General features: G+C 44.7%; 1 protein-coding gene across 2 annotated transcripts in view; it reads left to right on the top strand.

Moving 5' to 3' along the window:
• The window catches only part of Clstn2 (calsyntenin 2), a 586750-nt gene that overhangs the window by 551742 nt on the left and 9002 nt on the right, over positions 1–26006 (top strand). For both annotated transcript variants that reach the window (XM_005407778.2, XM_005407779.2), the window contains 4 exons: positions 1354–1516; positions 13582–13748; positions 20192–20340; positions 22012–22229. In XM_005407778.2, coding sequence (XP_005407835.1) covers positions 1354–1516; positions 13582–13748; positions 20192–20340; positions 22012–22229 — 697 coding nt within the window. The remainder of the gene's footprint in view (positions 1–1353; positions 1517–13581; positions 13749–20191; positions 20341–22011; positions 22230–26006) is intronic.

Below are 26006 nucleotides of genomic sequence, written 5' to 3'. Positions count from 1 at the left end.
TCATGCCAGGTGTGGTGGCACATGCCTGTAATCCCAGCACACAGGAGACTGACCCCTTGAGGTCAGGGATTGTAACGCCACCCTCCACCAACATCACTAACCAGTATCTCTCAGCAAACCGTCAAGGCTGTTTCCAAGCCCTGGGGGCAGGAGTCCTGGGTTCCTGTAAGAGGACATGTGTGAGTGAGTGCCCTCCACCAAGTCCAGCTCATGAGCATCCATTTGTGGTCCTTCTCTTCCTTCTCAGGTTCAGGGCAGGGAGGAGCTGAGTCCTACTGGGAAGACTATCTCTCCTGGAAGTTACTTCGTTTGAGTTGTAAGATCCATGAGATTGTACCAGCTCCTCAGATAAACCTTTAAATAAAGACAAAGACAAATCTTTTAAATAGAGACAATTCTTTCTCCATCTTCCTCTTTCACGGCCTTCCCTCTGACTCCTCTCCAGCTCCTCACTCTTTCCTCTTCCATTTTCTTCTTTCTCTTTCCTCTTTGCTCCCTTCTGCTCCCTGTTATCTTTATCCCTATTTCTACTTTCAGCCTTATACCTGCCTTGTAGTCACATCTATCCCCAAACATGGGAAAATGATTCCAGTTGAACATTTTTCTCTACTAAAGAACTAGGAGAACTGTATTCAAAGAATTGCACGGTGACACCACTGTTTACCAAAAGCTTCTTAGCCTAGAGAGCTAGTAATTCTGTGACCAAGGTCCTCTGCCTATAGCCAAATACAGTTGGCCCTTTGAATTTGCAGGTTCTACACCTGTGGATTCCACCAACTTAGCAAGAACCTGACTCAACATAAAAAATAAAAACAATTTCTAGGGATACAGCTCAGTGGAAAGGCCCTGGATTCAATCCCCAGTACCGCAAAAAAAAAAGCATCTTCACTGAACAAGAACAGATTTTTTCTGGTCATTATTCCATAAATAATATATAATAACAATTTCCATCATGTTTACATTGTAGTATGTATTACAAGTAATCTAAAAATGAGCTAAAGTATATAGGAGGACATACAGAGGCTATACACAAGTGCTAAATTATTTCATATGAGGAACAATCTGCAGGTTTTGGGATCCACAGGAGGTCCTGAAGTCAATCCCCTGAATACTGAAAGGTGATATATTTGCATTGTGATTGGATTGTCAGAAATACCAGAAGAGAGTTCTCCTTATGTTTGACAATGAGCTTCTATAACCTGAGTATATGTCAATCATTATGTTTTTTGCATTCTCTGCAATAACTATTTTTGACTCAAAAATCTCTTCTCCAATTTTGTAATTAGAATTAAAAAGTGTGATGTTGCATTGCATATTTGATTTGTAAGTGTTGTTTCCCTTTCTTTTCATTAGATTTGTGACAAAGAGTGGCATTACTATGTCATCAATGTGGAGTTTCCTGTGGTCACCCTCTACATGGATGGAGCAACCTACGAGCCATACTTGGTGACCAATGACTGGCCCATTCATCCATCTCACATTGCCATGCAGCTTACTGTCGGCGCTTGTTGGCAAGGTAACCTTTGTGGAACCATTCTCCCTACTCTGTGTACAGTCTATGAAAGATACTGATAGAGAAAAAGGAAAACCAAGTGGTATAAAGAGTTGGTCAAAAGCAAGGGGCCAGCCTTCACTAATAAAAAGGACTCATGCCAGGTGTGGTGGTGCATGCCTATAATCCCAGCACTCAGGAAACTGAGGCAGGAGGATCGTTGCAAGTTGGAGGCCAGCCTTAACTGCATAAAGTGAGCACAAAGTGAGCTCAAGGCCAGCCTGAACTGCATAGCGAGACCCTGTCTCAAAAAGACAAAAAAAAAAAGAAAAAGAAAAAGAAAAAAGGACTCATAAGTATTAATCCAGATACTAAATCTGGGTAATAATGAAACTCTTGGCTTGAGACCAGATTTTTATATCAATCAGCATATGTAGTGTCATGATTATCTCTGAGTCGCTAATGCCATTTATTATTCTGAAATTTTATCTGTTTCCAAACAGGCACTGCACTGAGAAAAGGCTGAATGTAGAATCTTATGATAAAACTGCTAGTCGGCTCTAGTGAATGCCAGGGTGGTCAGAAACCACGGATCTCCCTTTATCCTCACACAATTTGTCCAAGCCCCCCACCCTTTGTTCAGGGGATTCAAAAATGCCTAGGGTTGTGTGAAGCAAGCTGCCCCCAGGCCAGGAGGTTACTCTCAAGGTCAACTCAGCCCTAGGACCTGGGCATCTAATCCCTAAATCCAGGCCAACTGGGAAATGAGCTTTCTATGCATGCACATAATCTGTCTCTCACTCAGATCTACTGAAGTCTTTGTTTTAGTTCCTGAAGAGCTAGGAGGTCTGATAAAAGAGCAGAGGGGAGGACAGATGTTCCCAAACAGCAGAGTAGTAATTTGACATCTGACCCAATTTTATATGGATAAATTCTGTGAAAACTTCCAAGACTTGTGACTTGAGCCGTTCACTGTGGGAGACTGAGAGGAGAAATAGGTCATACTGCCGTCATCCCTCAATATTCCCATGGGATTGCTCCCAGCATTTCATGTTAGTGAGAAGGCAAGAGCTGATGTGTACCGATACATATGCCATAAGCCTTTCACATTTTGAGACTCCAGCAACCTTGTGATCAAAGAAAAAGAAAATGAAAAAAAAAAAAAAAAAAAGAAACTACTACATTCCTCTCACTACACATGCCCTTAAGTGACCCTCCAAAGAGCAGTGAAAAATGACTTAGACTTCGGAGTCAGAAAATTTTGAGTTTGAGCCAAACCGCCCCCGCCTGCCACTTACTAATTATGTGGATCCTGCAGGATCCTCAACTTCTCTGAGCTTCAATTTTGTTATCTTTAAAATAAGAGTATACCCCACCACATGGGGTTATTATACAGACTAGGTACCGGGCACATCATGTACACTTGGCATGTTTTATTTGAATGAATGTGTAGATTTTAAAATATCTCCTGGTCTCTCCTCCACCTCCTCCACTTTCCTTTCATTTGAACCCAATGCTTCAGACAGTCTGCAAAGCTTCAACATGTTCTAGCTTCTGTGGTCTCAGCTTTCCTCACTCCCCCCATGTCCTTACTGCATCCCTCCCCCGGGACTGACCTTCACGCAGGGACTCTGTCCTACCACGCCCATCCATGAGTCAGCAAGGAAATCAACCAAGCCAGAGAATAATCATTCAGAAGTCAGGCTTTGGAAGGTGGGGCTTGAAACGTGGGGCAGGAACCTGAATGTGCAGTCCTCTCAGTCATGGAGATGTGGGAAATCCTCCCTGAGAAGATTGAAAGCAGATGAAAACAATCCTTAAAATCTTTAACATTAGTCTTTGTAGGATGAATAAAAGTTTATGGGTCCACAACAGAGAAGCTTGGCCTGGGCGTGCTCAGGGTTCCTAGCTAGGACATCATGGGCCAGAAGGAATGGAGAAGGGGCTGGAAACAAGTACAGACTAATCCCTGGGACATCAGGCCACCTGCTTAAGGAGTCTGAATCCCTGAGAACACCTATATCCTTCTTGGAGCCACATTTTTGTCTGGAATGTGTCAATCACAAGATCTTGCAATAAGATACAGTGCTGTGAAATTAATGGCCTGCAATACAGCCCTTATCTCCACATGATTTTAAACCTTCTGCCATCTACTTATACACATAGGATGAGGTCTCTGAGTGAAACTCCAGTTGCCTTTGGTCCTGCAGTTATGGGGAGCTTTTCAGGTGTTTTTGAGGTTAGCAAGCGAACTAGTTCTCTCTTGTGAAATTCCCAATCAGTGTCTGACAATGGAAGTGGAGGATGATTTGATAGCAGCTGCTCGCTGGAGTCTCCTGGGAGCTGGCTCCCGCACTGTTGCTGGGCACTGTTCTGCAGTCCTGATTAGCCCACTGTGTCCTGTTAGAGAATGTGAAAGCCAGTTCAGTGGAACTTCATTTTCATCGGTATTTTTCCAGTAATTAAAAAAATGAGACTTCATTTATACTTAAGAAATGTTGCCAGCAAGCCTAGAGCATGTAGCATCTCATAATTGTGGAGAAAGATGTTTGCAGGCAGAATAGGCTTTGCATCACAAAAGAGCTCTCCTTTCTCTGTGTGGCTGGTACATACTATACTGCCATCATTTCTGTGTCCCAGGGTGACATGGTACTCTCAGGATGGAATCAGACCCTCTCTCAGAGCCAAGGTCATCCTGTGCTGGTTCAGACACTGCTGCTTCTGTACAAATACCAGGATCCTTGCTTCTCTATGGGTTATGTACTTGTTATGGTTTGTGTCTGGATGTCCCCCCAAAGCCTCATGCAGTCGTGGAGCAGGCTTCAAGAGTTTATGATTGATTCATGGTCCAATGTTGGAATTACGGGTGTGAGTGCTACATCTGCCCTGGGGCAGATAGTTTGCGTACAATATAAGGGAGGGAAAGAGGCTGCTTTCCACCATTCCTCTCCTTGTGCTCTTGTTGCTTTTGCTGTCTTCCACTGCCATGAATGATTGCCCTGTGCCACGTGCCACTCTGCCTTGGAGCCAGCCAAGTATGGACTGAAACCTCCACAAACTGTGAGCTAAATAAACCTTTCCTTCCTTAATTTTGGGTGTCAAGTATTTTGTCCCAGCAATGTGAGAAAAGTAACCAACGGAGAATTATTCCATTTTTTTTTTGTTACTGTAATAAAATACCCAAAGCCAGGTACTTCACAAAGAAAAGAAATTTACTTAATTCACAGGTGGAGATGCTGAAAGTCCAAACAGCATTGTGCTGGCTCTTATGCTCCCCGCTACCAAGCTGTGTCATTCGTGGTGAATGTCATCACAACGATGGGACAAGGACAAGTAGGAGAGATCACATGGTGAGACAGAAATCCAGGAAACAGGGGAGAGACCCATCCTACACTCACTCACTACACCCCATACCTTAAAGTTCCCATTTCCTTTCAATAGTGACCCTCTAAGGACCAAACTTCCAAACCAGGAACCTGTGGGAGACAAACTCAAACTACAGCAGGTCACAGTCGGGGAGGATACCACTTAAAAACTAACATCCTTTTCCTTAGATTTCTTACTCATCCCATTTCTAAGAACAAAAGTTCAAGTTGTACTCATAAACAATAAAAATTATATACTCACATCTGCATGGGCTCTGGACCTAACCACCCAGGTACTATAACCCAGCAGTGCAAATAAATGAATCAGGAAGACTGCTGATCACACCTGGCTACCACCTGGAGTAGCATCTAGGAGATCCTACTCAGCAGCCCAGTGCAATTCTCATCACCCTATCACATGAGAAGCTTGTTTTACCTCATTTGTGTTAGACTGTCCGGGCAAGAGTTCTTTTACTGAAACAGCCCAACATTTTTGAAGAAGCATTATTCCAGGAATATACTTAGGAAGACACCATCCTGCTCCTTGTCTGATCTCTGTCTGTTCTTGATGGAGCTCATTGCAGAGTTTGTTACCTGTGGCTCTACCCCTTGTGACCATCTCACCCCTACCTCTGCCCAGGGACTCTCATGTCCAGGGCCCTGGCCTTCATAGGAAGCCCAGCCTTGCCTAGTCTTGATGATGGCATCACTGTTCTTAGGTGAGGAAACCTACCCTAGATCCTGTTCTTACTGAATCCTACCCCTACTTAGGCAGCATGAGATTGAGAGAGCATGTTTCTAAAACTCAGAGGTAAGGGACAACTAAGGAATCCCCACTGTAGCTTTTGGAAGGAGCCAGGGGAAAGAATAGAAATGGCCCAGAAGGGATAAAGACACAGAAACAGGCCCCGCTGAGATGCGTATTCATCAGTAGCGTGTAATTCTCAGATAGAGGAATTGGAGCCACATGTGGCTCTGAGATCTGTTGCCTATTTTCAGGTCATTTTTCTGCCAGACACTGGCATAATTGCAGACATTTGGAATACATGCTTGCACTTAATAAGCTTGGTCTAATTTAGCTCAAATCTTTCACAGTAAAGTCTGTGTTGAAATTATCCTATCTCCCTAGAGTCTCTGCTTTGGGAGAAAAAGGCACATAATATCATAGTTTGCCTTACATTTAGACAGCACTTCTTGGGGAAGGTTTCATGAAACTCCAGTTCCATAGGGTGTCCCTTTCATCAGGGGGTCAAGGCCAAGGCTGGGAAGGCCAGCAGAAACCATCCCCACTCTGCCACGTTTAAGAGTTATACTGGATCTTTGTTTATAAAAAGCTCTCTAAGGCACCCTAGTAAAGTAATCTATTTGACAGGACTTAGCTCATGTTTCCCAATGTTATTTCACCATGGAATTCACTCTGCAAAATAGTGTTCCTGAGGCGTCCTTTGGGAAATGTCCCCTTGGAGTTATTAATGCAGATCTCTACTCCATATTCAGTTGAGAGTCTACAGAGGGCAAGGATTGTCTATTGTCAAAGATCCTTAGCTCCTCCCTGTTCTCAAATTCCAGGACTTAGAAAAAGTAGGTAATTAATGTTTGCTGTGCGCAATCTAGCTTTGAGGCTGTTTTGATTAAGGTATGTAGCTCAGTCTGACACAAAGAGATACCAAACAGAATGTCTGCACTTGGTTCTTCAAAATCAAGAAAAGATTGTTCTAGGCCTTGGAGTCAATTTGACATGGGAGTGCATTTGATTTGAAGACAATAGAGATGGAATCTGGCTTAAATTTCAGTGAATAATGTCTGGAAATAGTGTAAGTTTTAACTCTAACTTTGTTTCTTGTTATGAGTATTGTATTTCTTGGAGAGTTTGAGGACACCTTAAAGCAAAATATATAATGTCAGTGTCCCTTGGAGACACTCTGCAGGAGGGATGAGACCACTGAAAAAAGAAAGAGAAACTCACATGGCACATGTCATCTCAGCTTCCTGGGCACCTTGCTACCACTGTACTTTCCCCCACATTTCAGTTGCTGGCTTCACCACACACTGTACTGGGCACTTTCCATGAGCTCTTTTTTCTACCTCACAACTACCCTATGCTATAGGTATAATGGTAACCCCATTTTCATATGAGAAAACTAGGACTTAGAGAAGATAAATATACCACCAAGGGTCACATAGAGCCTCAATTTGAATGCATGGTTGTGCAACCAGGATGCACACAATTAAGTAGCCTGATAAACCTTGACAAGCAAGTAGGGAAGACTAGAGGATTCTGGAATCTGAGGTCAAATCATTTGCCCAAGCTGTTTTGGCATCTCTTCACAAACACAAGATGAGGCTTAAAAATAATTAGAGGCTGCTAAGACATCATGGGTTGGAGTGAGGATACTGACCATGGAGTCAGTAGAAGGGAATTTCACAGCGTCACCAGGGCTGGGGATTTAGCTCAGCGGCAAAAGCGCCTGCCTGGCAAGCGCAAGGTCGTGAGTTCGGTTCCTGGTACCGGAGAAAAAGCCAAAAAAAAAACAAAACGTTTCCACAGCGTCACTAATGTTGTTTATCTGCCCTGTGTCTTTGAAGACAGTCGTATCTCTCTCAGACTCTCAGTTCCTTCAACGGGAAAATGTAAGCAGTATTGTGATGATATAAGGGGGATCGTACAACTCCATGAATTTAGGTCCCCAACTCCAGAGTGTTGGTGTTTAGGGTCATCCCTAACTCATATTTTTGTTCACTATAATGTCATAAAAAATATTTGCTGGGAAAGCAGGAAACATAGCACATAAAACTGGCAGGGCTGAGAAAGCCCTCTGAGAATGTGTCGTGGCCAGCCACGATGACAGGTCATTTTTCTCTGCAAGTCATCTACAACCTACAGCCACAAGAGCCTCTCCCAGAGCTGTGTGGATGGAGCTTTCAAAGCTGCAGCTTATGGGGGTCTATTACACACTTCACTTAGGCTTTGTGTTCCATGGGTGTCTCCATCACTGAAGTGAAGAAGTAAGAGAAAGGGAGATTTCAGAGAGTCTTGCCATTTGCATTGCTCAAAATTGACACCCAACCATCCATGAAATTGTGTTCATTGAGGGGTATCCCCATCCAGCCGCCTTGCACAGAGCAGTATCCAACTCAAGCAAGAGAGAACATGCCCCCCCTTTCCCGTGTGTTTCTTGGACTAAGTAGCATTAGCAATGACAGCAGAAAAAAATCAGTAGCGGTGTCCTGAACGCACCTTGTATAGAGAGGAGACTTCATACATTCACATTCCATAGATCATTTACCTCCAATTATGCTCAAAGGAAAATGAAATTTTACTGATTTGAAAACTGCATTTATAGTGACTAGGCTCCACCTCTCAGATGAAAGCAAGCTGGGAGGATGGATGTGTAACTCTTTATTCTCACTGCAAGCTCTGCTTTAGGCTTAGACAGGGTACGTTAAATCATGTTTGCAAAATATAGTTGCCCCTCACTATTTACAGGGCATTTGTTCAGATCCTCTGCAGATTCCAAATGTCAGAGAAGCTCAAGCTTCTTGTGTAAAATATTACAGTATATGCACGAAACCTATACACATCCTCCCACACCCTTCAGATTATCTCTGTACCACTTATTGTACCTAATATAATGTGAAGTCTATGGATAACTTTTATACTGTATTGGTTAGAGAACGACAAGAAAAAAGAAGGTTGATGAAAAGAAAAATGTATTTTCAAATCTTTTCAGTCTGCGGTTTGCTGAATCTGTGAGCGTGGAATCTGTGGACAGAGAGGGCCAACTGTACTGCTGTATTTCAAGATAACGATGTTTGCCAGCAAACTTGCCACGAATCATTGAGAGTCACTGCTGAGGCCGTTTGGAGCCCACAGAGCCCAGTGTGCTCAGGCACTGTCCCCAGCATCACAGCTGTCCCAATCTGTCCCTCTTTGGAAAATTCTCCTTGACACTCCCCAGACGCATCTCATTATATGATGTGCGGAGAAAGTCTTGGGAACAGGCAAGACCCAAGTTTGAATCTTGGCTTCACTCCTTTCTGGCTGGGTAGCCTTGCGGATGCTATCAAAACATAACATCTTTGAATCTATAAAAGGAGTTCTAAATATAGCAGACGAGAATCTCAATTCACATAGAGAAAAAGGCATTTTCCACACCCATCTTTGTTTTATTTTAAGCCCTCATTCCATCTGAGTGGGGAATATTTAACCTCCACCCATTTAGAATTTTCCCCTTTACTTATAGTGCTGACTATAAGTAAAGCCTACAGGGGGCGTTGTACAGTGCTAGCCCATTGAAGAGCCCCAGGTATGTTCCCACACACGTGTCCCACTGGACAGGTGCCTGCCTTTCTTAGGCCCTCAGTCATTAATTGTTTTTCACAACTGGCAGCTGTCTTGGTATTTCTTTGCCTTCTTTGGGGTACACTAATATTTCTGCTGCTTCTTATGCTGTCTCTGTAAGGCCATCTGTGGTCTATCAGCCCATCTGCACCAGGCCAGCGTGTGGCCCACGGCAGCCCACGCCCTGACCCAGGAAGTACTTTCAAGTGCCTTCATTCTGTAGCTTTGATGTCCTACCCTCTCCACTCCTCCTTGTCACCTTCACCCTCCCCTTGCTGGGGGAGCCAGCTTCTCTTCCATATTCCTCCCCTAATGCGGATCCATTCCCTGGTCTTCCCTGCCCTGCTAAGGGTTTGGCAGGAAACCACAATACCTAAAAATTCTTTACACTGGAAACCACAGTGGAGAAACACAGCTTCACTTCTCTCTGCCCCTCCCTACAGAAGACCAGAGATTTGTTTAAATGGAAGTGAGATAAGAGAAATACAGAAAAAAAAAGAACAAAGGCTCAGATCTCCAAATTGCTACCCCACCACTTAAGGAATAAATAAAACAGCTTAGGAAGAAACCTGCCACATTTCTAAGACCCAACAAATAGTGGCTATTTTCCCACTGTAACCTATTAAACACATTATCTATATCACTTACTTGAAAATTAATTATGCACTGCCTTAGAATATTTGTTATACTAGCAATTTATTCTTATATTTATCTTATTTTGCTTTACCAGTGTCTCTACTTCATTCTTTCAATTCAATATAAGCTCTGGAAGAACATGTTCCACATTTTATAATTAACTGAATCTAACAGAATGCTAGGCATACAGAAAATGCTGTAAAAATGGATGTCGATCTAGCCTCAGGAATCCAAAATCATGTTTGCAAACAATTAAAGAAAGTTCTTTGTACAATAAATGCAGTTTTATTTGCTTTCTTAAAGGGATTCATAACTATTCTTATTTTAAATGTTAACAGAGGAGCCACGTAGTCTATGTAGATACCCTAGGTATTAAACAGAAAGGGATATTTCAATGTTATCTATTATCTTTTAGACTCCTGCATCACAACCCCCACTGGGTTCGCATATGTTTCATATTTTATGCTGGTCTCCCCTTGCAAAATGCTAATTGAATTGATTTCCTGGAGGCTTGTCACTAATAAATAGAGGGCATCACATTTTGAATCAAAAAATACAAAACATGAATGTGTTTTGCTGTGAGAAAATATGTAGGAAAATGTCATCACATCCACAAGAGTCACAAAGCTTGGCCCTTGCAGATGGAGCTGCTGAGTGAGAGGTAGAGGAGGGCAAGACCTTGGCCTCACTTTGGACTAGGCTGGCTGGCCTAGGATACCTACTTGGTGCTGTGCATGGATGAATATACACACATTACAGGAGCATATAGTTTACAACTTCCTGTAATGTGTCCTTGGGTCACTCACTTCCCCTTTGAAACTTAAATTTGCCCATCTATAAATATGGAATGAGTACTTACCTCCTAGGGTAAGGAGTTATTAATCTTTATTAAGAGTCAATGAAATGATATATGTTTAGTAGTTCACATGGTATTGGGTATGTATTTCATGCCCAATAAATGATAGTTGATGGGTCTGCTACTCTAAGATAAAGAGAAAATACGAAAAAGGCCATCTGAGAACCCTGGAGAGGAGCACCTATCCAAACCCAGGCTCGTGCCCTGTTTCTGCAGAGCTGCTAGGGCAGGGACGTGCTAATGGCTTGGAGGAGCACTCTCTCCATGCGGGCTCTAAGGTCCTAGATTAGAAGATTAAATTGGCTTCCCTGTTGCGATGGACCATCTCACACCATTCCTCAAAGCCAAATCTATTTAAAATTCCCTGTGAACTGAGCACTTCAAAAGAGACATCATTCATTTCCAAAGTAAAGAATTTTTAGGTATCAAGCAACAGCATTTTGACTTAAAATGGCTTTCCCGTAAAGACAGATGAATGGCTCCCGCAGCTGAATACACCCCAAAGCACAGCACCGAGGCTCTCCATTGGTTCTGCCCAATCCTGCTATGACTCACCTGGCTCTGTCTTCCTCTTTGCACTGCCCTTCTTGTCCCCAGGCTAAGGGCAAGAAGGCCACAGTGGCCCTTAGCCTTCCATCTTAACGATCTCAAAGGAAAGGCAGCAAGAGTTGGTTGTAAACTTTCTGGAGAGAGAAATGGAAAGTTGTTTTTGTGTTGTTTTCCCAGTTAGCATTTCTCATGACATTGGCCCACACTTGGTCCCATTGTGATTGCTGGGCCAATTACTATGGCTTATGGAATGTCAAGTGCTGACTGGCAGCCTCTTGATACTGAATTTCAGGTCCACCCCTGAATCAGTCCTTGGAGCAGCAGGGATAGCATATACTAATTAGCTTAAATTAAATACAGCCCATACCTGGAGACTGAGTCTGTTCCCTAGGCTGCCTCAACAAGAGAAAGAGGGAGACTGATGTTGGTGAGATAGCCACAGGGCCCTCTGATCTGCTAGTATTCAACTTACTATCTCCTTCAGTTCACCAGGCACATTCAAAATGTCTGTGGTGCACCAGGCAGAGTGCAGGATGCCAGGAGAATAGAAGACACCAAGTGTTATTGGAAAGAATAAATGAGTCAGTGTTTACAAAGTGCCTGGTGCAGCCCTCAGCCCCTAATACTTGCTCAGTGTTGTCTTCATTAAAATGAATAATGCATGAGTAATCCTTGTATCCAGGAGAGAGAGAGCAAGAAAGCCTTAAACTAATAAATTATAACAACGTGTGAAGGGTTAGTCTGCAGGGGGCATCAAGGAGAGAAAAAACATGAGGAGTTTCTCAAGGAACTGAAAGCTCAGTGGTTATTGACCTTGGCTTCGCATTTGAGTCACTGAGAAGCTTTTAAAATTTCCTGTATCAATTAAGTCAGAATACCTAAGGGTGGGACCACGCACCAGGTGTCTGAGGATCTTTCAAAAGATGCTTTTAAGAAAGCACAGCCAAGTTTGAAACCTCAACGTTAGGCTGTTGAGGGCATACAAAACAAGCACGTGAAGCATTTGTTCACAATTCCAGGTGGTGAGGGATGCATTAAAGTCAACCATCAGTGTCCCATGGCTCGGTGCAGGGAGAGAGCACAGCGGGGCTCAGGGCTGAGAGAGGGTGTGGTGGGGAGAAAATTCAGGGTGTGAGAGGAACACGGTGGATAGAGGACCTGGGGAAGGCTTCAGGGAGCAACAGGGCACAGAGAACTTAAAGGGCCTACAGAAAAGTAGAACACACTTACTCTGAGCCATGGGGAGACAGCAAAGTTGTTCTCACTACAGGGAGGAATAAGGGGAAAGGGAGGTATATGGTATATCAGTGTGGATCCAATCAGGGGAGAGAATCCAGATTCATTTAAACAGGGAAGCATAAAGCACCACTAAATCTAATGGGGGACTGAAGTAAAGGGAACTCTAAAGAATGCAAGAAAGCATGTGTGAGGAGCTGAGGGCTAAATTTTGCTGGCACAGCAAGGTTCACCGAAAGGTAGGGAGGTCTCCATGGCATTGCTTGTTGGAAACCTGCTCTCCAGGGAGCTAGAGAAGCCACTCACAAGGGTGCATCCGTGCAGCATATTCTGCTACCAAACCATACAGTGCCAGGGAAGCCACAGGAACTGCTAAGCCGAGACAGCCAAGGGCAGTGGTGGCGAACCTATGGCACACGTGCCACAGCGGGCATGCAGAGCCCTCTCTGTTGGCACATGAGCCAAATGTATGAGGTTTTTTTTTTTCCTAAACTAAAACCTCAACATTTCGGTTTAATTTCAGTGTTGGTTCTTTGCAATAAATAAGTGTGTTTTGGTTTGCAGTTTGGGCATGAAGACTCTGAAAGATTTGCCATTGTTGGCCTAGGGAAACAGGATACAGAACCTGGAGTGGTCTGTGAGCCTCTGTGGCTCACAGGGTTCATAGAAATGTTTTCAGGAAACTAGCAAAGCTGCTGTATTTCTTCCATGTTCAGCTTGCTTTCTGGACAAACATTCACACAAGGTCCAGGCAAGTTTTGTCATGTAGACTGCCCAGAGGTGAATGGTAAAGCCGGTGAATACTGCCTGGAGGAACCTCCTGTTATCTGACCTAGGCGAGGCCTGACTTGGAAAGCAGGGAGAAGATGGAAAGGTGTAGTTCCCAGGAAGGCTTTGCAACACAACGCTGTGAATACTTGTATGAGGGTGATAGTAGACCAGAGCTCCCACAGTACTCAGCACTTCCCCATGCGAACACATGCTCCTTCAGGTTTATGGGACACAGAGTTAGTGTGACCTTGGCTCAATGGCCAGCAGGCACCTCATCATAATAATTCCTACCCAGTGTCCTCAGGGTAAGTGACAGTGCCCCTTTTTCTTTCAGGAGGCGAAGTTGCCAAACCACGATTTGCTCAATTCTTCCATGGCAGCCTGGCCAGTCTTACCATCCGCCCTGGCAAAATGGAAAGCCAGAAGGTGATTTCCTGCTTGCAAGCCTGCAAGGAGGGGCTGGATATCAATTCTCTGGAAAGCCTTGGGCAAGGAATAAAGGTAAAGAAAGAGCTGGTGTCACCTTGGATAAGACACTGATTTATGAGACTGAGGCTACCCAGCACCCAAAGACACCAGGAAATATTTGTTTCTGTAACACTACCCAGAAATGGCACCACAGCAAAGGTGCTGCCATGGAGGGACAATAGTGACCCTGACTTGTGTGGACATCTCCTGAAACTCCTAGGTCAGGTCCTGGTGTCCAGTCACCCCACTATACAACATGCGGCACATACTGAATATGTGCCTGGAGGAAGTTGTACTTCATTCGTTCGGGGGTTGGCTTGTTGCTTTGTTTATCTGCCTGAAGGAACGGGAGCAGCGTGCAAGAATACATTACCAAAACATGAGAAACAAATAAGAAGTTAGGACTCTGTAAAGTACAAACTAGATGGGAAAGAAAAGACTGAGGTGAGGCAGACTTAGAACGAAGGTATGGAGGTCACAGGGTCTCACACAGTTGCAGTGAAGCACAGATTGTGCTCTAAGCGATCTATGGCAGAAGGAACGTGAGCAGATTCATGATTTCCACTGTCCATGTGAAATTAGAATATCCAAGTGCTCCAAGAGAATGAAAGCTATGTTCTGAGAAAAGCTCCTCCAGAGCAGGGCAGGAAAAGCTGTGACCTGACTATGGCTTTACCATGCATCTGTCTGGGAGGCAAGGTATTTTCTGGCCTTACCTGGGTGTAAGACACACGTGCTGGTACTGAGTCCCTGGGGTCCTGAATGTAGAGCAGAGTCAGCATCATCAGAGACCACACTCGATCATCATGGTCCCCACTGTGGGAAAGCAATTTCTCAGTTCCTCTCTGAAAGCTGAGTGACCACACTCTCTGTCCTCTGCCTCCTGAGGGTAGAGCCAGCACTCCCCCACACACACATGGCTGTGAAGATTACCCTTCTTAGCCATTCCCTGAAGGAGGGTGACTACAGTAAGAGTTTCCCAGCCTGCGGTGGAGCTGTACCTTGCGGTCCTGTCCTGGCCCTGCCTCTCTTGGACAGGGTATCCTCTCCAACAGAAATCCCTGCGGGGCCTCCTGCTTGCTAGGCTCTGATGCTGGATAGCTTTGGAGGAATTAGTGGTGCTCTGAGCCCCGTGCCATTCATTACATTGCAGTCCCTTCAGCATGGACACTCAGGCATTTAGTTCTGGACTGGCTTCTAGAATATGAAAATGAGTGTTCCCAGTCTCCATCCTCAGGGAGCTCAGTGGCCCAAGTGGACATTCGTGATCAATCTTGATGACTGCTACAGTAAGGACAAGCACTGACATTTCCTGAGGATCTCCCAAGTGCCAGGCACCGTTCTAAACATCCTATGCACGCTACTCCCACAATATCTCCTTGACAGAACTCCAGTTTTACACACCAGGAATTAAGGGCTGAAGGAGAAAGGAAATTCCCCTTGAGATCTGCAAGTTAGACATGGGCAGAGCCAGAACTTGAAGCTGGGCTGTCCCACCCCAGCTTCCTCCAGCTGGGAAGGCTCATTGGAGGAGGTGAGGCCTGAGCAGAATATGTGAGATTAGGTTGGAACCAGCCTGGAAAAAGGCAGGGGAAGTGGGAAAGACAGTAGTCATCCCAGGTAGATCAAAGAGTATGAGCAATGGCAGGGGGGCTGAGATATATCACAGTGTGCACTGCAACTTCCATACGGTCAGTGTTGTAAGTGCCCAAGTCACAGGAGGGAGGGTTAGCACGTGCGACCAGAGAGGTAGCAGGGCCTTCTAACCATGTTTAGGTGTTTATATTTAGTGTCCATAGCTGGGAGTCATTGACGGCCGAAGCAGGGGAGCATGCTCTTGGTGATGTAGGGTCTGCAGTGTTCACCTGGGACACTGGATCAAAGAGGGGAGGTGAAAAGGGTAGAGAAGCACAGGAAGGCAATGGGGCTTGGCAAATCATTCTTTAACATGGCTCAGACACACATGTGCACCTACACTCAATAGCTAATCACCTGTCATTGGAGGAAGCTCACGAGACCAGCTCATACCAGAAAGGATGGGTGTGACCTACTGTGCGTGTTGTCTTCTTACAGTTTTGTCCACCCACTGATGCACAGCACGTCCTCCACACCTCTCTCCTTTACTGATTCTGGGTTTGCTTCCTGCCTCTAAATGCACCTGCTCTGCAGTGCACAACCCACAGGGCCACAGCTGCAGAGTTCCAGGCACTACAGAGCAATAAACCAAAGACACTGGCCTGAGAAGCCATGTAAAATTATGAATTAAGAAGTGTAGCGATTTCTACAGAGAAGTCCCAGCCTCTAAAAAGTGGGGACCTATAGGGGCTGGGGAGGCTAATCTGGCTCTTCAGCATACCACCTAATCGCAACCAAGCCACTGTGAGCAATCCTTTTCCATCCCTAAGGCACAGCTAGTGAGAACTGGAGCACTTGTGAAAAGCTAATAAGACACACAGCTTACAGAGCACCCACTGGGGGCTCTTTTATGTTCATTATCCATGCTTCTCAAAACAAATTAAATATTATGACCTCGTTTCAGAAATAAGGGGACCGGGGCTCAGGGACTTGTCCAAGATAAATCCATGCTCTTCCCACCCCCAGCAACTCAGATTAGAAGATACACTGGGAAGTCATTAGAACTAACTCCTTTCTAACACGCTTCTATCTTTCATGTCCCCAAATGCCAGGCACCGTTCTAAACATCCTGAGTGATGACTGTCATTTTATTGGCCAGATTACTGGCCTCACCCCTGTTCCCTGGCTAAAGCAGTGAGGCCCTCCTGTGATTAAGGAATTACATGCGTCTGCTCATAGGTCTGGAACAGCTTCCTGGCATTAGTTCTCTTCCTCTACATCATGCCTGCTTCTAAATATTTTCCAGGATGTCTTGAGCCTTTCAATGGGCACAGTGGCTGCTGTCTTGTACCCATACAAATGCTGTAGAATAGCCATGTTCCTCAAGAATACCTATTCTGATTTTCACACACAATCCCTGCCATTGTCATCTTCCCAGTGTGGGAGAGCAGGAAGCAGAAAGGATTCTGGAGCAAGACACTTCTGGGACATTTTAATCCTTTAAGCTCCAGTCCCTCATGTATGCAATGCACTTACTTTTTTTCTTATGTGCTGTGAAAACTGAACCTAGTAGGCTCTTAACAAATCACAGGTCCTTTTGTGGCAGCAGAGCCTCTAAATTGCTAGTTTTGAACTTGGTCCAGGCAAAAAGGGCTGGCATGTGGCAGGTGCTCAAGGGAATGCCAAGGTTTCTAAAGAGCCATGGTCAGCCTACCGCCAAGGAATAAGGCATCCAAGGGTTTGGGCAAGAACTTTATTAGCAGCCCAGCCAGCTAGTTGGCTGGAGATAACAGCTGAGCTCTAGAAAAGATGACCACTGCACAAGGACATCTGGCCAGCACCTCCTTGGCTTACTTTCACCACAACACAGCTTCCCGTGGGTCAATGAGTGCTGTCACCCTTACTGTGTTCTCCAGCCACTTAGCATGCTACCATTACCTGCCCCTGTGTCTGCCTGTACAAACGCGGTCTTCTGTGTAACCCCAGACTCAAACACCAAGCAGGGACACCACAGTTGGAAAAATCAGTGAGCCAACTTTGGAGGGTTTTGTTGATCCTGCAAGAACTATGTTAAAAGGTATGCCAGCACCCCCCTTTGTGCCCCATGATAGCCCACGGGGTGCTGTAGCAGCCCAACCAGGATACTAACTGGAAATTTGACACATTTCTTAACCTTTAGCTTTCACCAAGTGGCTGCAGCGGGAATGCACCCTCTGCTGGCTGCCATGAGATGCTGTCAGTGCCCTCTCTGAAACTGTACAGTTTTCCTGTTCATCACTCCTGCAGACTCAGAGATCAGCCTTTTCTGCAAGGCTCATCATCTGTCCTGTGCTTCTCATGTGTTAGACCGTGTAGCACTTCTGGGGAAAAGGCAGTCGACGCTGCCTTTGCGGTTCTCAGTCCACTGCAGGCCGCACACACACAGCATCAGTGTCATGATATTCTGCCATTGGAGGGACAGTGCAGAGGTGGAGGAGGGAACAAGGGGCAGAAAACCATTCTGGGACAGAAGTGCTGTTTTCAGAGGAATGACATTGAATCTTCTCAAATCTGAAATGGGTGACTTGCAAAACACCTCAGAACTAATTCTGACTCATGAACATGTGACAGCTCTAAGGCGGAACATCTTAAGCTGCTGAGGCATCTGTGGCTAGACACCAACCCAGAGGCTGACAGTGACACATACGCCTGGGTGCTCCCAAATCTAGTGAAAGAGAGTGGTGCACATGACCAGTAGTCACTGCTCAGAAAGACCCTACCAGGACACTGAGTGGGAAGAGGGAACTGGATCATAGGGAAGGCACGGCCACCCCACAAGCAAAGACTCAGCTCAGTCAGAGTTACAGTGTTTAGCATTATAACCAAAGAGATCCTATGTCAAACACCTAAAAAGGTTACACCAATTGGACATCCTTAACCTGGAAATCTGAAATGCAAAAGACTCCAAAACTGGGGCTGGGGATTTAGCTCAGCGGCAAAAGCGCCTGCCTGGCAAGCGCAAGGTCGTGAGTTCGGTTCCCGGTACCGGAGAAAAACCAAAAAAAAAAAAAAAAAAAAGACTCCAAAACTCAAGCCTTTATGACTTTTTGAGCACTGATGATATCACGGTGGAAAATTCTACACCTGACTTCATGTGTCAGGTCACAGTCAATATACAGGTTCATTAAAATTAGTATATAAAATTAACTTCAGATCATTTCTATAAAGTATATACAAAACATAAGGGAATTTCATGTTTAAACTTGGGTCCCGCCCTCAAGATATCTCATTATATATAAATGTGCAAAGATTCTAAAATCCAAAACGTCCTAAATCTGAACCACTTCTGGTTCCAAGCATTCCAGAGAAGAGACACTCAACTATATTATGTCCTTTAAACTGCAGATAGGTTAGTATTAATTTCTCCATTATTTTAAATGAAGTCTAGAAACAGGATGTGACTGGTCCAAAGTTGTACTCTGTGGTTTGTACTTGAGCTGGAATGTGACATTCTCAGCAAGCCTGTGGGCTTTCAAAGATGCTGCATAGCCTTGGAGAAGTAAAAATCATGGCTGTGAAGGACTGACTTCCTCCAGACCGGTTATGCTATTGCAGTAATGACTCCAAAAAATCAATGGCTTAGCCTTAATGGCTTAACCCAGTCAGGGAGGAGGGTTGTAACTTCTGCCTAGAATACTGCAGATCAATGAAGTGGAGAGAAAAGAAGCCAGATTATCCCACATATATCCTGCAGGGAAAGCTAGCACAAGTTACATGGTCAAGCCTATATATAGGACAGGCATATATAAACCTCCTACTGGGAGAAGAAACCACCAATTATGTACACTAATGCAATTTTCTACAAGAAATTAATATAATTGTGGGTGATTACCTGTGGGATTGAACTGTGAAAATTGGACAGATGGGCAATAAGAGTAAGAAGGCATTTTGCATGTACCACATACATATATTTGAATCATGCGTATAATATTATCTATTCAGAAAAGTAAATAATTGTCAGGTACTTCCATAAAAATATATTCAGCCCCCCTTACCTGCATGACATAGCACTAAATATATAGACTGAATCCACAGATATGTTCTTGCCACTTTACTGATAATAATTCCAAATAATCATTGCCTTGAAGTGTGTCAGGGTCAGTAACTTACAGTTGCTCATGTTGATTCAAAGAGGACTAACTGCTAGGGAGACACAGGAAAGAGCAAAGGTCTGGGTCTGCTGGAGGACCCTCAATGAGGAGCATCATAACCACCATGCCTCCACCAAGAATAGAATTCCAGAGGCTCAGGGTGCAGTGGATAGATAAAGAACCCATGGATAAGCAAAAGATGAGTAACACCCATGGGGTAGGTGAGATCTGGAAAAAAAGTAACTGAAAAATTGAGCTCCAAGGTTGAAAGCTAAGAACATGCATTATGGGTCAGGAAGAAGAGTGCAGGGTGAATTAGGGAGGAGTTTAAGGCCAAGGACAAGAACAGCCTCAGGAGCCAGCACCCAAGTACTGAGGATGTCAGACCAGGGAGTGGGCCATCCAAGGGTTGAAAGTTCCTGGTTCAGACCAACTGGGTCACCCAGAGTGTGGAACACCCTTTACCAAGGCCTGGGCATGAAGAGCACTGTGACTGGGCTTTCAGAATTCTATTCTGTGACTCAGGGCAATATTACAGGAGGTTACAGTCCCTGGGGAAAACTTACTCCTGGGGAAGGTCCAGAGGTCCTTCCACTACAGAGCAGCAGGGATTGAGAGATTAGAAAGGGTTATTTGTGCACACAAATGCTTCACTTGCAGATGTTCTGGATATGTGGTGGGCGTGGTGGCCTTTCCATGGAGCTGTACAGCTTCCAGGGGACACTAGTCTATCACTCACTATTCGCTCCTGTGACCACTTTTGTCTTCCAGTATCACTTCAACCCCTCACAGTCTATCCTGGTGATGGAAGGAGAAGACATCGGGAACATCAACCGTGCCCTACAGAAGGTCTCCTACATCAACTCCAGGCAGTTCCCCACAGCAGGCGTGCGGCGGCTCAGAGTCTCCTCCAAAGTCCAGTGAGTAGATGCCACTCAATTAGGGCCCACCTGAGGCAGCAGGGATGGCCCAGTGGGAATTCGCCCTTGCAAAGCAGGATCTGAGCTGCCCTGGACTTCTCTGTCATCCCAAGGAGATCTGTGTTCTCCTTCGGCTTTCTTAAGGAAAATATGATGTTTGGGCAACTTGAATCTACCTTTCTCTGTTTTATTCTGCTTGAGGATTTCATAGCTTCTTTAAATGCTGGCCTTCAATCAGTCTGATTTTGTAACTCACTGGCTGGCCTATCACATTGTTTTCCAGCCACAGCACCTCCTTGGGAATACTGCTAGGAAGGGGACCCCAGAGAGACCCTAGGAGGTGGAGTCCCCGTGTACCTAGAACAGGAAAATGCAGAAAGAGAAACACAGGCTCACAGAGATGGATTTGTTGACTGTCACATGGCCGAGTCTGTGCCCACAAGGACAGTTAGTTACACTGCACAGGGCAATGGAAGGGGTGTTCCCACTTCCGGAAGCCTAAGGGTAGGGAGCAGGCACCTCGGAGTCAGCTCCATGTTAGAGCAAAGATAACTGATAGGCTGGTCAGGGTCCACCTCTGAGATCAGGCTTCTGTAAGCTTCAAGGGGAGGGGAGTGGAGTGGGTGTGGCTGAGGTAACAAGACTAAAGCAGCCGCCCACCAAGCTCCTGCGTCTTGCCAACCCCACTGAAGAGGATGAGGAGGCTCAGCACAAGAGCTGCCAGGCTGCTCCCCCCTCCCGCCTTCCCAAGGCGTATGAGCTGACAGCTGCCTCTAGAGGTTTGCAGCCAGCATTCCCACAGGGCCTGTTTGGCTGAGTTTTCCATCCCAAATTCTGACCTCAGTCACAGTGGAATACATCACAGACCCAGAGGTCCCATGGCGTTTGATGACAGAGTCAGATCAACTAATCTTTACTGAGCTCAAGTCATAATGTGGGTGCTGGACAGTTTCTTTTCCAGAGTCCCAATCCTTACTACTATTGGGTAATTATTATTTTCCCATTTTATAGATGAAGAGACTGAGATTCACAGCAGTTGAACACCCTCTGCCCACAGTCTGCTAGCTCAGGAGTGGCGGAGCCGGGCCACGGGTCCCTGGCTGTCTAACTTCTCAGGCTTTGCCCTTATTGTCACATCACTGCTGCCCACAGATGCCTTTTTGGCCTTGTATTAGGGAAAAGGAGAGTAACTCTAGTGGAACTGTGCCCCTTCCCCTACAGGAGTCACACTAGTGTGAGCCCCCTTAGTGAGACGGCACATACACGGCGGCAGGAGAGTGTAGCCCTCGGGTCTCATTTAGTGAGATAGCTGTAGCCAACCAGTTAGACAACAATGTGCTTACCAAATACACATGCACATAGCAAGCAGTTGCCATCTAATTAATGTTGTCATTGATTGCTTTGTTAAAGGATAATGAAGGCTTTAATGTTACTTGTTGCTCGCATACAAAATTTCCGTTCCTCCCAGGAGCCAGTCTTTTAAATCCCTATATCACTAGTGGTTTCAATGATAATGTAGCTTTAAATCTGAAGCTCTGCTGACGTCCTCAGAGACACTTAGCAGTCAGAAGGCTTTGTCCGGGACTAGGAGTGGCAGCTCCCTGTCCATGGCTAGGCTGCAGATGGCTTAACCATTTCGTGCCAGTGCGGTGACTGAAGCTGTCTTCCCAGGTGCTTTGGGGAAGATGTATGCATCAGTATCCCGGATGTGGATGCCTATGTGATGGTCCTTCAGGCCATGGAGCCCCAGATCACCCTTCAGGGCACAGATCGCTTCTGGAGACCTGCTGCCCAGTTTGAAAGTGCCAGAGGAGTGATCCTTTTCCCAGATATCAAAATTGTGAGCACGTTTGCCAAACCCGAGGCCACGGGGGACCTGAAAACCACAGGTACAGGTGCAAGCAGGGTGGTGGGAAAGGGGTGCCTTAACTTGTTACAGCAGCACAAATTGCCCTCAAGATAACAGCACTGTTCGCTGTGAACGGGTGATAAATAACAGCAAAACAAACAAAGCTGGAAATAATCAAAGTGAACAACCAGAGAGGAATAAATAGCTTAGCAAATTATGTACACACATAAGTGATAGGAGGTCAAAGGGAGGACATTGTTTTTCTAAAATGAAAAAAAAGATGAGATGCATAATTAGATAGTATGTACGTGTAGCATGAACTCAACCCTGTAAGAAGAAAAATGCCAAGAAGAAAAGACGCCTCCTGCTACAATAATATTCTCTGAGAAGCATAAGCAAAGCCGATCTGTTTCTGTTTCTCTTCCCTCTTCTGCAACTGTAAAAATGTTCTCTGTGGAGCATGTGTTATTTTGATCATCAGAAGAAAAGTTAGAAGGTGCTCAAGGAACAAAATACAGATACCACTTAATGTATACACAGCAAGAGTTAGGTCTCGTTCAGCAATATGACTGACTCTAAGCGCTCGGGAAATTTCCAAGTTGTAATTTCTAACAGTTTCGTTATTGCAAGGATTGCTCAGGGAAAGAATAATTTAAATTACGTGCTAGGGAGAAACAATTACACTGGAAGCCACAGGAGGTGCTGGTGGAAGAGGACAGAAAGGCGAAGAGGGAACAGAGGGGGAAACGTCCACTTGAAAACTGTTCTTTGCTGCCTTTTCTAAGAGAACATTTCAGCTCTCCTTCACCCGCTCCATCAGTCACTGCTAATGATGTACTGGTGCCAGTAGGCCTAAGTCCCTAAAGATCTGCTTCTGTAATAATCCTAATTACCCACTGCCTCATACCACACTGGTCCCTAGTCAATAGGGTGCTTGAGAGGCAGCCCTCCTGAGCTCATAATAATTGATGGTGTTTCGACACCTGTCCAGGCAGCATGGTTTCCTACTTATATGCCAAGGTGCATTAGATTGTGTGATCTCCCTGCTTCTCCTGTTCTCATTTGTGGCTACAATCAGACGGAAGAAGGAAGGCCTGTTGACCTCCATGGTCGCAGCCCAGGAGCATCTGGAATTGTTTCATCTGACACCAGCATATGGGCGATGCAGAGAAAAGCAATTATCTGGGTCCACTTCTCACCTTCTATTTATGAGAGGGGCATGCAGAGCCCATGGGCAAGTGCCTGGGAGCTATTATTAGTATTTTAAAATTTTCCCTCTCATCACTGTTGGTATAATTATTATTATGAGTATCTCAAACATGCAGGCTACTGGCATTTGCTGCTGGACCTCAGTGACTGGCTCCAACAGCATCTCTTTCCCCCAGTCACCTCAGTTGCAAAGACAGACAGACAGACAGACTGCTTCTGCCTCTCTCTCTCTCTCTCTCTCTCTCTCTCTCTCTCTCTCTCTCTCTTTTGGCCCTCCCTCCTTTGTGTCAGTCCACACTTCTCCTCTCTGGCTAGGAGGTCCCTTTTCCTTTCTTCTCCGTCTCCTTTTATTGGGACAAACCTCTCTACCTTAGATGCTGCCTCCAAAAAGCTCTGCCTGCCACATGACCCCCAGCAGGGCTGGCCTCCTGCTCTGCACAGTTAGCTGCTGATGCTTCCCTCCAGCACGTATTTTTCCACCCTTTGTGATGATTATCTGCCCACAGACCAGGAGCTCCCTGAAGGCTCAACCATGGCTTGATTTGTTTCTGGATTCCTGAGCCCAGCACCCGCTTCAACACAGCGGAATCAAGAAACCTGCAGATGGAAAATAATACCAACCATTGTTGAACTCCTACCATCTTGTATGGTGAAGCTCTGCCTCATTTCCAATGTTTTTTTTAAATATTATTACTTGTTACAGTCTTTGATTGTTTGATCAGTCTTACAGTCATACGTCTGGTGGACTGAGCAACTTCGCTGAAGATAACAGTATGTAATGTAGCAACCAGTGTTAATTCCTACCATTTTGTTTTGAGGTCATGTATCATTTTTGTTGTTTTTGTGTTGTTTTGATTTTGTCTTCATTGTTGTTTTGTTAGTCTTTTTAATTTTTAAAATAGAAAAAAGAAAATTATGTAAGTCACAACTTCTGATCTACATAAAGGAAGAAAGCATTAGAGAAGAATAAATGAATCTAAATAAAGTAGTTTCTTTTCTTATTCTTTTTTTTTTGGGGGGGGGGTTTTGGTTTTTCTCCAGTACCAGGAACCGAACTCACGACCTTGCACTTGCCAGGCAAGCGCTTTTGCCGCTGAGCTAAATCCCCAGCCCCTTCTTTTTTTATTCTTAAAAAAAAAGGAAGAGATGAATGAGGAAAAGGCAGGCAGGACACGCCCCTACCTAGTGCTAACTCTGTCAGTCACATGAGAAGATAGGAACCAAGGTGATTTAACTCCACCTAACAAGAAGCTACCAAACCCCCAGGCACTGTATGGAACCTACCTAACATTACACGATTGTTAATGAGACTTTATGTTTAATGTATATTATTGTATTTTTAGATCTTGCTAATGATACTCTAAACAACTGTGGCTGGTAAAAAGGTAAAAATTAAGCATACAGAACTTATTCATAATAATATCTAAGGAGAGCAAAAACTACTTTGGTATCCCTGAAAAACACTAAACAAAATAAAATAATTATTTAAGATAATTCTCTCATTCTTAATGAATCCTTCTAAATTCTAAATTTCTGTTTTCATGTTTTACAATGCAAAACACACATTCCGTCCACTTTATAAACAAGTAAATGTACTTATGTAAACAATCTTGGTTCACACATCTTGCAATAAAGAGATCCACACCCAAGAATGTTGGAAGATCACAGGCCTGGCAATCACAAGTTTCCAGACTCTCATGTTAGAAAATGTGGTTTTCTTCCCGGCTCTTCCTCTCACTGTCTGTGTAACCTGGGGCACTTCATGTTCCTCTGAACTTCCACTTCCCCATGGATGAGACGAAGATACTTATAGTACCCTCTTTAGTATCTGTCCATTAGGTTTGTATTTGCATGGTATCTGGCACAAAGCACACACCACATAAATACCAACAACTTTCATCTTGAGATTTTAATGCAGAATTCCTCAACTCCGCCCAACTCTCTAATACTCAGACATTCTTTAGAGAAATTTGGAGTCATAAATCAGGCAAAGACCATTACACTGACCAACTTGCTAACACACCTCCCTGGGAGCATATTAACTAATTAATTTATCTGTTACTAATTAATTATTGGTTGTAGTATATTGACTTATTTGATTATTAATTAATGATCCAGCTGCATTTGAGCAATGCACAGTGATAACCACTCCATGGCAACTCCTGTGTCAGACACTAAGGATTCACTCAGGTGCTTCTGCCCTTGAGAGCCTCAGAGCCTGATGGGGGACACAGATGCACACAGTGACCCCGGTGCACGGTGGAAGGCCACTGAGTTCTCCACCCAATGAGAGCTGTTGCTTATGATGCATTTAACCAGAAAGGGACAGTGTTTTCAGTATGCCCAAGATATCTGCTCTCTCCATAGGTTAGGAAGCAGTGAATTTCGGTGGCTTCACAGTAGTAGAGTTGTGTTCAAATTCGTATTCTGCTTTTCTTTTCTCTTTTTCTTTCTTTTCTTTCCTTTTCTTCTTTTCTTTCCTTTCCTTTTCATTTCTTTTCTAGCAGCACTAAAAATTGAACCCAGGGCCTTTGCACTTTGCACTGAGCTATACCCCCAGACCTCTTACTTTTTGTTTCTGAGACAAGTTCTCATGAAGTCACTAAGC

This window comes from Chinchilla lanigera, unplaced genomic scaffold (assembly GCF_000276665.1).
Source record: "Chinchilla lanigera isolate Chin_1 unplaced genomic scaffold, ChiLan1.0 scaffold00107, whole genome shotgun sequence".
Taxonomy (NCBI): Eukaryota; Metazoa; Chordata; class Mammalia; order Rodentia; family Chinchillidae; genus Chinchilla; species Chinchilla lanigera.
Note: the sequence above shows the minus strand (reverse complement) of the source record. Positions and strands in the feature narration are given on the sequence as shown.